The 11,529-nt window shown below is 56.4% G+C and overlaps 2 protein-coding genes and 1 long non-coding RNA gene across 5 annotated transcripts; 2 read left to right on the top strand and 1 right to left on the bottom strand.

Moving 5' to 3' along the window:
• Nucleotides 1-1,160: 1,160 nt before the first annotated feature.
• ZFAND2B (zinc finger AN1-type containing 2B) lies at nt 1,161-4,117 on the top strand. 2 transcript variants are annotated; one of them, XM_040640407.1, is made up of 10 exons: nt 1,161-1,248; nt 1,371-1,443; nt 1,723-1,817; nt 2,058-2,189; nt 2,321-2,472; nt 2,726-2,818; nt 2,897-2,957; nt 3,058-3,125; nt 3,448-3,520; nt 3,830-4,117. In XM_040640407.1, exons 2-10 carry the CDS (start codon nt 1,389-1,391, stop codon nt 3,866-3,868), a joined length of 768 nt encoding a protein of 255 aa, XP_040496341.1. In that variant the 5' UTR covers nt 1,161-1,248; nt 1,371-1,388; the 3' UTR covers nt 3,869-4,117. The 2 variants fall into 2 exon arrangements, with proteins under 2 accessions (XP_040496341.1, XP_040496335.1); XM_040640401.1 differs by having other exon boundaries at nt 3,726-4,117.
• A 135-nt stretch (nt 4,118-4,252) lies between these two features.
• Nucleotides 4,253-11,494, bottom strand: ABCB6 (ATP binding cassette subfamily B member 6 (Langereis blood group)). 2 transcript variants are annotated; one of them, XM_040640389.1, is made up of 20 exons: nt 11,336-11,494; nt 10,790-10,904; nt 10,338-10,475; nt 9,903-10,089; nt 9,649-9,750; nt 9,275-9,458; nt 8,532-8,653; nt 7,896-8,005; nt 7,479-7,544; nt 7,175-7,300; nt 6,954-7,030; nt 6,801-6,864; nt 6,599-6,684; nt 6,349-6,406; nt 6,039-6,143; nt 5,442-5,616; nt 5,204-5,316; nt 4,865-4,959; nt 4,722-4,790; nt 4,253-4,530 (listed from the first exon to the last, which is right to left on the bottom strand). In XM_040640389.1, the coding sequence occupies exons 1-20, from the start codon at nt 11,446-11,448 to the stop codon at nt 4,428-4,430; spliced, it is 2,208 nt and encodes a 735-aa protein (XP_040496323.1). In that variant the 5' UTR covers nt 11,449-11,494; the 3' UTR covers nt 4,253-4,427. The 2 variants fall into 2 exon arrangements, with proteins under 2 accessions (XP_040496323.1, XP_040496329.1); XM_040640395.1 differs by having other exon boundaries at nt 10,790-11,353.
• LOC121104972 lies at nt 6,150-7,419 on the top strand. Its single transcript, XR_005837347.1, has 3 exons — nt 6,150-6,418; nt 6,819-6,930; nt 7,398-7,419. It is a non-coding gene; the product is annotated as an uncharacterized LOC121104972 (long non-coding RNA).
• Nucleotides 11,495-11,529: the final 35 nt, after the last annotated feature.

The raw sequence follows: 11,529 nt of genomic DNA, 5'->3' as shown, positions 1-11,529 counted from the left end.
GATCTGGATGCCCCAAGCTTTCTTTTTGTTTTTATTTAAATTAAATAAATGTTTTTACTTAAATTTTAAAAATTTAAATTTTTATTTAAATTAGCCAACATATAGTACATATTAATTTCAGATGTAGTAGTGTTCAGTAATTTATCAGTTGCCTATGGCCCCAAGCTTTCTTAAAGCTCATCTAAAGGACCTCCTTCTCTCTCTATCTCCAGGTCTTTGTCCCTGCTGATTCCTCTGCCTGGAATACCATCTCCTTCCACTCTGTTGCTTTCTCCCTTGGCCTTCACCTAGCCAACATCCACTCACCCTTCAGGTTTTGACTAAAAGAATACTCGTCCATCCTAGACTAGGGGTACCTGAAAAATATATATATTGCCCTGTAACTCATGTCTTTGCACATAACATCCAGTTGCATCTTCATATGTTTTTATTAATAAGCCCCCAGGGGCCCCTCAGCGCTGAGCTACTGAGTTCTCACCTGTGAGAACAGATGAGATGATGACATCCTGACACAACTTACTTCATTCTTAACGTCAAAACAACTTTACTTGTAAAAACAACCTTTGAAATCACATCAAACCCACATAAAAAACCCCACACAATTCTAGGCCCTGCGCTGGGTGTTAGGGACCCAGAACAAGATAGAGGTAGTCCCTAATGTCCCAGTACATTTATGTGCGCGTGTGTGAACAGCTTATTACAGTAAGGTGATAGGGGCGCTAGTACAGAATCGGGGAGATCATACAGTAGGCGCTCCTAACCCAGACTGGGGAGGGTCTGGGAAGTCTTACAGAAAGGGCATCAGAGGTAAACCCGGAGGAAGGATCAGCAGATTCGGGGAGAAATCTGCACTTGGAGGAAATATGGGAGTCGTCAGCTCGTGGACAGTGAGAGCAGCCGTGGCAGTGAACGAAAGGGCGAGAGCGAGAGAGAGGAGTGGGCGAGGGATCCAACTGTGAAGGACCCCAAGCCACCCCAGGCCTCCTTCCTCGAGATCTCATCTATCCTCGCCCTCGCCGGCGCCTCGGCCACTCTGAAAGCTTAGCCGGCGCCCACCACCCCGCAGCCACTCGCAACCACACCCTCGCCTCACCCAGCAGGGGAGGGCGGGACTCGGCTCTGCAGGGGAGGCTCCTCCCGCCGCCCAGAGACTGCGCGGGACGAGCCCGCCCTGCGCGATGACGTCAGCACGCCCGCGCGCGCCGGGGGAGGAGTGGGAGTCGCTGTCCGGGAAGGGCTGAGGCTCCGGTAACCCCGGCAGGGCGGGGGAGAGGGAGGGGCGGGGCAGGAGCCCCCTGGAGTGCGGGGTCGTGGTCCGGACCCGGAGCGAGAGCCCTAGACGCGCTCAGCACCAATTCTTCTGCCAGCAGGCCCCGCCCGGCCCGGCGATGGAGTTTCCGGACCTCGGGGCTCACTGTTCGGAGCCGAGCTGTCAGCGCTTGGGTGAGGGGCGGAGCGCGTGGGGGCGGGGCCGGGCCGAGCGGGGCTGGGAGCTGCAGGTGGGGCGAAGGGTGGGCTCCGGGGCTGGCAGTGCCAGAGGAGGGCGGGGATCGAAGTTGGGGGCGGTGGCTAAGGGGGCGTGGCTAAGAGATAGTGGCCTAGGACTGGGTGCAGTTTGTTGCAAACCGGGCGGCGTTTTTCCTTCCCCTGAGTGGAAGGCTCGAGTGAGTGGGAGCGACGTCGAGGTCCCGCTGGACCTGCAATCCGACCCGCTCCCTGCAGATTTTCTGCCGCTCAAGTGCGACGCCTGCTCCGGCATCTTCTGCGCAGACCATGTGGCCTACGCCCAGCATCACTGTGGATCTGCTTACCAAAAGGTGAGGGGGCGTTCTGAGGGTGGGAGGGGGCTGGTGGAGGATGCTTGCAGCATCTCCGGAAGCCCTCTGCCTCCCATTTCCTCTCCTTTATTGTTTTTCTGAGGCTCAGTGCTGGAAACATTGTTTCCTTGTGCGTTTATAGGGGGCATATCCAGGTTTTTTCAGGGAGGCTGTTTCAGGACCAGAGATTTGTTTGGACTGGGAGCGGGTGACAGACTGACCCCTACTCCTTAACTCTAGGATATCCAGGTCCCTGTATGCCCACTCTGTAATGTGCCTGTGCCTGTGGCCAGAGGGGAGCCCCCTGACCGCGCTGTGGGGGAACACATCGACCGAGACTGTCGGTCAGATCCAGCACAGCAAAAACGTAAGGTAAGCGTTGGAGGGGTTAGTCATGACCTGGCTGGTACCATGGATGCTTGCAAACCCGAACAGCTGTTATGATGGGATTGGAGAACGGGGTCAGAGTCTCAGCAGAGACAAACCTTCCCTCTGCACCTCAGATCTTCACCAATAAGTGTGAACGTTCTGGCTGCCGGCAGCGGGAAATGATGAAACTGACCTGCGAGCGCTGTGGCCGAAACTTCTGCATCAAGCACCGTCACCCACTGGACCATGATTGCTCTGGGGAGAGTCACCCAACCAGCCGGGCAGGGTAATTGCAACCAGGTCCAGTACTTGCCTTTGGGATCACCCCATCCTTTTGGAACTGACTCAGCCTCTATCGTTACAAGTTGGGGAGCTTCAAACCTGTTGCATTTGGCTGGAGGAGTCTTTTAGCTTCCTATTCAAGTGTGTATTTTTCCAGACTTGTTTGGAGGAACTCCCCTCCTGACTTCCTGGGTAAGGCCTGGGAGAAGCATGCAAGCTGTTCTTGGAGGCATGCCAAGAGTGTCTCTTCCCTACAGACTTGCCGCCATCTCCAGAGCACAAGGTCTGGCTTCTACAAGCACCGTCCCCAGCCCAAGTCGGACATTGCCTTCATCTACCTCTCCCAGCAGGTAGGCAGGCCTGCCTGTTTCTTCTCTCCCTTTTTTCCCTTCGCTCTCTGACTTCAGCCTCTTGAATGTCTGCCGTAGAGCAACAGCCCAGTCTCCATTCCCGACAGCCCCTCCAGTGATTGCCCTGCAGAATGGCTTGGTGAGTTGGGTGGAGCTTGGGCGGACCAAATCAACAACCCCCCCCCCCCCCCCGGAGAATAAGGTCCAAGGCAACTGGTCTTCTTTCTCCTTTTTCGCAGAGTGAGGATGAGGCTCTGCAAAGAGCCCTGGAACTGTCCCTGGCAGAGAACAAACCCCAGGCCCCAAGGTGCGTCTTCTGGTGAAAGGGTGGGACGTGGGCACAGGCTCAGTTTGGAGGGAGGGCAGTGGGACTCCTCCAACCCCATGTAGGATAATAATTAAGAACCTGGGCTCAAAATTCAGCTTATTAACCATACGACCTTTGACAAGTTCTTGAATCCATAAGGGTTAACTTTCTCTAAAATGGAACAGTACTCCTACCTATGTTGTAGGGTTGTGTGAGGACTGAGAGAATACTCAGAAGTGCTCAGCACAGGGATGCCTAACAGGTCAGATGCTCACGTTTTAGACATTATTGTCACCCAACTTGTGCTGTCCCTCCCTCCCAGTTCTCAGGAGGAAGAAGACCTAGCTTTAGCACAAGCACTGTCAGCCAGCGAGGCCGAGTACCGACGGCAGCAGGTATGAGGACTGGGGAGAGCTCAGGTCCTGCACTGGGAGGGGAGGTGGGGAGGGCTTTCTTCAAGTGGTAGAGCGTTTTGGAATGGTGGTGAGCCTTTCGTTTTTGGTGTGACTCCAGCTCACACTGGACTCCGAAGTGAGGACTGGCCCTCATTTCCTTGACGTCGCACCCTGTCTTCCCTTCCTTCCCCTTTCCTTGCTCCAGGCCCAGAGCCGCAGCTTGAAGCCGTCCAACTGCAGCCTGTGCTAGGGCCCTGGGCTTGGGGAGGGAGGCTCAGCTGAGGAGGACTGTGGCCCCCACACCTCTAGGGTACACAGGGAGAGGAGGCTGGGAGCAGCCAGGAGTGAAGACGAGGAGGCCACCTCCAGGGAGCGTCAGGAGCAGCAGCTTGTGGAGCCGAGCCTACAGAGGGCCCTGCTGGCCTCTCCAGCTGCCTGGGAGAGAGCAGCTAGAACCGTCCGGTGGGTGGGCCCTCGGCGAGTGCGGGCCAGGCCCCGTACAGCCCCCTGCATCATGTCATCCCCTTTACACTGAGGCTGCCCCCATGTCTAGGAGGCAAGGAGGGGCCTAGAAGGAATAAAGGATCTTGGCAGTCACTAAGACCTCCAAGTGGTGTGTTTCTTTCTCCTGTCCAACCGAAACCAGAGGAGTCCTGTCAAGAATGCTCCCCTGACCTAAGGGTAGAGGCCCCCCCCCCGCAATACCCCACACCAAAGTCACAAGGATCCTAGCATAGTCCACACTTTTATTTCCCCAAAAAGTGCTTTTCTGAAAGGTTCTTTTCCCCAGCTATAGCTAGCACCATAACCCAACAGCGGGATGAAATGTGCCAGGAAAAGGGATATGTCTTATTCCCTTCTGAGTTATCCTTCAGGAGGGACGTGGCCACAGCTTTGGTCACTGGTCTCAGTCTGGAGGTTTGGCGTCCTCAGAGACTTCTTCCTGTCCCCGCTGCTGCAGCTGCCACATGTCCGCATACATGCCGCCTCGGGACAACAGAGCCTCGTGCCTGGGGCAAGGAGGAGGAGGAAAGTGCGAGAGTCTCAACTACCCGTTTAACCCCGGGAGTCCTCACCACCAGCCCACAGAGAGGAGAGGGATCGGCAAGGGAGCTCCCTCTCAGACACGCCTCGGATTTCACCTTTTCCTCAGGCCCCCGGTTCCGAGGCCTTGCCCTGTTTATCCTGCGCTGTTCCTTACCGTCCTCTCTCCACAATGCAGCCATCCTTAAAGACGAGGATCTGGTCAGCGTCGACCACAGTTGAGAGCCTGAGAAATCAGAGCTGAGTTATGCACCACACACTGCAAGTGGGTGCCCGCCGCCCGCCACCCCGGTCCCGTACCTGTGCGCGACCACGATGGTGGTGCGGTTGGCACAGACTTTGGCCAGAGAGGCCTGGATGGCCCTCTCGTTAGACGTATCCAGCGCTGACGTTGCCTACAGAAAGGATCCGGGTAAACCTGCCCCTGCCACCCAAAAGCCCCGTGGAAGGAGGAGGATACCAGCTGCTCACTGAGACTTTGAGAATCAAAAAGAACCTTCTCTTCACCTTGAGAACTGGAAGGTGTTTTTATGGAGCACAGATTCATGCTGTCCATCCGCGATGGGACACTGCCCAGCAGCAATGGCCTGGGCATAGGCAAGGGAGGAAGGAGGGGAGCAGGCTGCCCAGGGCCCTCACCTCATCTAGCAGAATGATGTCTGGAGCCTTGAGAATGGTGCGAGCGATGGCCACACGCTGCTTCTCCCCGCCACTCAACTTGAGGCCCCTCTCGCCCACCTGCGTCTCATATCCTGTGAATATTGCCCACCTTCTTCAAGTCACATGTCATACGTTTGGTTTCTGTGGCCAGATGGGCAGGAAGGAATGGCAGGACTGAATCGGGCAGGGGACAGACTCTCTCTGCATGGAAGCTCACCTTCGGGGAAAGTCAAAATGGCCTCGTGGATGCCTGCAGCCTGAGCAGCAGCCATCACCTCCTCGTCCCCAGCTGTGATGCAGCCGTAGCGGATGTTGTTGGCGATGGTGTCATTGAAGAGGACGGTGTCCTGGGGCACGACTCCGATGTGAGACCGGAGGGAGATCTGGGTCACCTGGAGTCAAAAGACCATATGCCCCAGGCTGTGAGACTGCCCCAACGCCCGCTCCCCCAGCCTGGGAGGTAGGATGGGCTGGGGTGGGGGGAGGGGAAGCACATGAGATGAGGTATAGGAATCCTGTCACCACCATCCCAAATCCTAGCTGTGTGGGCAAAGCACTCAACGTCCCTGAGTCTGTTTCTCCATCTATAAAGAAAAAAGATGCTTTTTATGCCCATGACTACTTTACTTGGGTAGGTCACATGGTGCTAGGTAGGCTGAGATCTCCAGCTGCAGCTTTTTGCAGGGGTGACCTCTCCTTCTCTCCCTGGAGAGTGGCCGGCACTTCATAGCCATTCTTTCACACACTAAATCACCCCTCTCCTAAATCACCTAAATCCGCCCCTAAATCACCATCTCCTCCCTAGCAACCTTACCTGTGAGATGTCCTGCCCGTCTATGCGGATGCAGCCGGAGCTGATGTCATAGAAACGGAACAACAGGCGCAACACTGTGCTCTTCCCTGCTCCCGATGGGCCTACCTGGTGCATTGGAAACGGAGGGAAAACATTTTCAGGCCAACTGGCTTTTTAAGGCTTTGCTCTCCAAGAAGCCACCAGTGTCCACGGAGGCCGCTACATTCAATCCTGTGGCCTGTCGTGACGGGATTCTGACTCCACAGCCTGGGCCACAAACTTCCATGAGCACCGGAGTAGGGAAACTCAAGGAGTCTGGGCCAAGTCTCACCAGGGCCAGCGTCTGTCCCGGCATGACGGTGAAGGACACATCCTGCAGAGTTTCTCGCCTGCAAGGAAGGGTGGGCATGGTCAGCAGGCCTGCTGCACTCCCAGTGACTCCATCCACCAGCAGAGCTACACCTGGGCCCTGCCCCTCCCCTTCCAGGCAGTGGTGGGCTGAGAAGCAGGGATGGGGGGGTGGCCATGTGTAAATGGATGATGGGACAGGGGGCTGAGAGGTGCCAAAAGGGGAGGCTCACCCACTGGTATAGCTGAAGTGCACATTCTCAAACTCAATCTGGCCCCTCTGGAAGCACAGGGGCCCTGCTCCGGGGAGGTCCTTCACCTAGGAGAGTGCCATCCCGTGCGTGCTGCCACCATAGGTCTGGTATTCCCCAGACACCGGGAACACCATGCAGACTCCCGCTTCCCACAGCCCCCCACTCGCCACGCCTCACTCACTTCCGGCTTCTCTTTCAGCAGGTCGAACATGTTCTCCATGTCGATGAAGTTTGTCTGGATCATCCTGCAAGAACAGTGCTGGCTGGGGCTCCTCTGAGGAGCTGGGGAAATAACCGCGTGCCCCGGACAGGTGAGGGTCGGAGATCAGGTTACCTGTAGTAGGTGCCAAACCAGTTGAGGGGCATGTACAGCTGGATGATGTAGGTGCCAAACAGCACAAAGTCCCCGACCTGCGGCGATCCGAGGAGGAGGAGGACAGAGTCACAGGAGGCCCGCCCATCTGCTGTCACCTCGCCCACTTCCCACGCAGGCACCTGGGGGCCCAGACACGGACCCCGGGCCCCTCTTCCCTGTCCCCAGTGCGATTCCCTCACCTGTAGCTTCTGCTCACTGACGAAGTATGCGCAAAGCAGGGAGCCAGCAAGGAGCCCGAGTCCAATCACCAGGTTCTGGGTCTGATTTAGTAAAACCAGTGAAGCGGTTGACTTCCACTCCAAATCCTGGGGCAATGATTGGGGGGGGGGGGGAGGGAATGTCACATACACACTCTCACCAAATCCAAACCTGAGCCAGGCGTCTTCAACTTCACTTTTTCAGCCCAAATTGTACTCCCCTGGGCCCTGGCAATGCCGCAAGCTAGGCCGCCGCTCTCAGCAGACGTCAAACGAGCACGCTCACCTGATACTTGAGGATGGCCTCTCGGTAGCGGTCCACTTCGTAACCTTCGGCGTTGTAATATTTCACCTGACAAAGCCAAGCTACTGTTGTGAGACACGGCTGCAGCTCGAACACCTGGATCATTTCTTCCAGATTCCCAATGCCTCCTTCCTCATTTTGTATTTTCTTTCATTTCTTTAAACTTTTATTTTTAAGTAATCTCTACACCCAACGTGGGGCTTGAACTCACAACACCGAAATTGAGTTGCATGCTCTTCCGACTGAGCCAGCCAGATGTCCCTCTGTCTTCCTTTGAAACAGCACCCGCCCACCCCCCTGCCCTCCCCGCCCCTGCAGCTTCCTGACAGCCCCGCTAGTCCCAGCCCCGCTGCTTCACATCTCCGTGCCTCACACTACTGCCACCAAGGCCTTCATTACCGTCTCAAAGTTTAGCAAAGAGTCCACAGCTCGGGCCCGGGTAGCATTCTCCTGTGTGTTCATTGCACGTCGAAACTTTGTTCTCCACTCAGTGACCACAATGGTCACAACTGTAGAGTGACAGGAGGGGGAGGAAGGAGAAGAAGAGATCAAGACATCGCTCCCGACAGCAGAGAACACGGGGGGATGTGTGCTGCCTGCCACATACACACAAATCTGGAGCTGTAGACCAGGGACCCAGCTCCCCAAGGGAGAGAGGTGAGCTCCCCGAGGGCAGGGGCTGTGCCCGAGACATGCCCGCAGCCTGCACAAAGCCTCGTGTGTGAAAATGCTCCTGGTGACCAAACGAAGGCCAGCAGCATCTGGTTACACAAATGACGTTTCTCCTTGACTTGAACCCACAGCAGGCCCCTAATGTGACCAGGATGCCCTTCCCTGGCCCTCTAGCCGGGCTGAGCTCTAGCTCCCCTGGCAGAGGAGGAGGCCAACCCATCACGGTGGGGAGCAGCAGGAGCTTATTCAAGTGCACTAATCTACAGCCTCCCCTAGCTGGGCCACCTGAGTCAGAGGCAGGGCTCATGCCCAGGGAAGTCCCCAGAACACTTGGGGGAGACACGTCCACCTGGCAGCACTCACTGAGGTAAAGACTCATGCAGAGAAACACGATGAGGCCAAACCAGGCGTTGAAGAACATGCTGAAGTAGATGATGCCGATGGTGATGTCAGCCAGCGTGGGGAGGATGTTGAACACCAGGTAGCTAGGAAGGCAAGTCAGGCCGCGAAGGAAGGTGTAGGGGCTTGGAGCCAGCAACTCTGCCCCCAGGAGTTTCAGTTGCTGGTGTGTTTCTCAGTAGCAACAGACTAGAAGCAAGCGACACGCCCCTCAACAGGTGGATGGCTAGATAAAGTCAAGCATGCCCCCGGTACAGAATGCGCCGGGTCGGTTATACGGAGCAAGGAGGACCTTCGTGCAGGGCAAGAATGTATCTCCGTACCATTTTTCTCCTAAGGCAATTCTGAGAATGACACCTATGCTATGATCCCATGTGTCTTAGGAAAACCCTCCCCAATACCCCAGGAGTGCCGTGAGTCTGCACAGACATATGTCAAAATGTCTAGGGCAGAACTCAACATCCTAGATGGGGTGGGAACCTCTGGAGAAGTGAGTAGAATTTATAAGGTACTTGTTCCATTTTATTTGTGTTACTATGACAACACGGCTATGTTTATCTTAAAATAAAAAAATAAAAATAAAACAAAAATAAAAATAAAAAAGAGGACGGAGAGGCAGCTGAAGCTGCGTGCTTTCTCCTGCCAGCCCCTTCATTCCTGCTTCTCCAGCCCCACTATCCCACACTCCATTTCCACTAGCCTGGCACCTGAGCAGCCCTGTGACACTGGATGTGCCCCGGTCCACAATCCGTAGCACCTCCCCTGTACGGCGCCCCAGGTGCCAGCGCAGAGAGAGCTCGTGCAGGTGGGAGAAGAGGCGCAGCTCCACCTGCCGCGACGTGAACTGCTGTACCCGGATCCATAGGAACGTTCTCAGGTTGCTCACAAAGCCTAGGGGGAGGTGGGGGAGGCCTCGGTAGAGCTGGGGGGCCAAATGACATCAGCCCAGTACCCCATATGACAGGTCCAAGAGCACCATATGACAGGTCCAAGAGCACCAAGGGGCCAGGGGAGGGATGCTTCGGGAAGGAAGAGGGGGTGAGGCCAATGCCAACCAGGGTGACAGCAGGGTCCCTCATACCTGTACTGCCAGTGCCACCCCCCTGGAGGAACTTGAGGATGACATAGGTGGTAACGGTCCAGGCCAGGGAGCTCCAAGGTGCCTTCTCAGTCAGCAAGTTCACTACGGAGAAAAAAAGTCAAAGCCCACTTCTGGCCCCTAGGACTCTCTTCAGGACCAACTGTTCCAGGCACCAGCCACAGCCCCTTTCTGATCCTCCAGCTCACATGGCCAATGAAGGACCAGAGAGCTGAGCTGGCACTTCTTCCCCTCACCTATGTCCCTATAGAAGATGGGGACCAACACATTCAGTCCCCGTTCCAACCCCATGAGCCCCAGGCAGAGGAGCACAACCAGCTGCAGAACTGGACTCCCTCGCGGCCACAGGTAGCCACTCAGGAGGCGGAGCTTCCTGCCAAAGTCTCGCCATGTAGATCTTGGTGGTGCCTCTGTTGACTGAACCTGGGATGGTGAAACACATAGGGGAGGGGAGCTCAGAAATCAAAAAGAAGTGCCCTAGCTGAACCCCTCTGGGGAAAATGGATGGGATTACAGTCCCAGTTATCTCAGACCCACAAGTGATTCCCAGTGAGGTCAGAAAAGCTCACAGGGCACAAACTGAGATTTGGGAAAGAAATATCATGGTGGGAAAAAATAAGGCCAGGCAAGGAAATTCAGACAGACCCTAAGGTTCAGAAATTCAGGTATACCTCGATCCTCTCTACGTCTTGTTCCTCTTCATTAACCTTCAAGGCATAGGACTGGGGACGAAGTCCGGGGGCCCAGAGTCCCAGGATAAAAAGCCCTCCAGAGACCACATACCGCAGCACCCACAGGCTAAACTGAACCTAGAATAAAACGTGTCCAGAGAGCATCAAAGAAGACCAAAATGCCTTTGTTACCACTTATAACAGGGCTGGGGGTTGGGCTAGGGCACACACACAGGTCAGGGGCCCAGCATCAAGCAGGCTTTAAAAAAATCTAGAGTGACTCAGCACAGACACACCCACCAGCTGGCTATCAGCAACCAGGCCAAGCAGGCCTCCCCCTTCTTCCCTTTCTTAGAGGCATCCCAAAGTGTGGAAGCACTGTGACCAGACATACCATCTTTCTTCCCAGCCCCTGCCACTCATGATTCTCCTCTCCCCACGAGGTCCCTTACCTGCTGGCCCAAGTCTGCCCGCGCCCACCACCACAGTGGGTTGTTCCAAGACACAAGGGCCAAGTTCTCAGCTGTAAATGCCACAGTCCACAGGAGCAGGAGACCCGAGCTGTGCCTGAACTCGATCCAGATGCCCATTGCTAGCTTCTGCCAGGCCTGGTTATGTTCCACCACGAGCAGCCCCAGGCCACAGGCGCCGGCCAGAGTACCCAATATGGAAGCCGGCAGTAGGTAGCCCGGCAGCGGGGCGCCCCCGGCAGTGCCCACCCGGCCAACCAGGGTAGCTAGGGGCAGCGCCACCTGAAGTATGGCCAGGAGCAGCTGCAGCACATAGGGAGCGACAAGAGGGCCGGCGCTCCAGGACACCTCCCGGGCGCCAGCTGGCCGCTCCCGGCGCTTGCAGGGAAGGGCTAGCACCACGGCCAGAGCCCCCAGGGCCATCAGTATCGAGGGCATAAGCGTGAAGAAGAAGCAGGGACTCAGGCCACCCTTCACCCATGCCGGCCCCAAGGGCCCCTCGGCCTCGCAGTAGTTGCCCACAATCACCATGGCGATGCGTGGCCGCCGGCCGAAGCTGCGGGGCCTGCGGGATCTGCAGGAAGGGCAAACGGGACCGGCGGCTCGGGGCGGGGCGCGGATGCTGGGGTGTTTCCGGTCATGGAGCCGAGGGGCGCCAAGCCGCGGGGGTCCCGGGCAGGGACACAGGTGGGCCCGGCCACACTTCCCACTCTTCGCGCACG

Source organism: Ursus maritimus, unplaced genomic scaffold, assembly GCF_017311325.1.
Source record: "Ursus maritimus isolate PB19 unplaced genomic scaffold, ASM1731132v1 scaffold_1, whole genome shotgun sequence".
NCBI classification, from domain to species: Eukaryota; Metazoa; Chordata; class Mammalia; order Carnivora; family Ursidae; genus Ursus; species Ursus maritimus.
Note: the sequence above shows the minus strand (reverse complement) of the source record. Positions and strands in the feature narration are given on the sequence as shown.

Bases quoted from the DNA above. Each gene is read 5' to 3' on its own strand.
- ZFAND2B (XM_040640401.1), top strand. From the start codon at position 1,389: ATGGAGTTTCCGGACCTCGGGGCTCACTGTTCGGAGCCGAGCTGTCAG. The intron at 2,819-2,896 runs GTAGGCAGGCCT...TGTCTGCCGTAG, and splicing joins TCATCTACCTCTCCCAGCAG to AGCAACAGCCCAGTCTCCAT. The intron at 3,126-3,447 runs GTGCGTCTTCTG...CCTCCCTCCCAG, and splicing joins AACAAACCCCAGGCCCCAAG to TTCTCAGGAGGAAGAAGACC.
- ABCB6 (XM_040640395.1), bottom strand. From the start codon at position 11,338: ATGGTGATTGTGGGCAACTACTGCGAGGCCGAGGGGCCCTTGGGGCCG. The intron at 10,476-10,789 runs GTAAGGGACCTC...GTTTTATTCTAG, and splicing joins GGGCAGACTTGGGCCAGCAG to GTTCAGTTTAGCCTGTGGGT. The intron at 6,407-6,598 runs GTGAGCCTCCCC...CCTTCCTTGCAG, and splicing joins CACTTCAGCTATACCAGTGG to GCGAGAAACTCTGCAGGATG.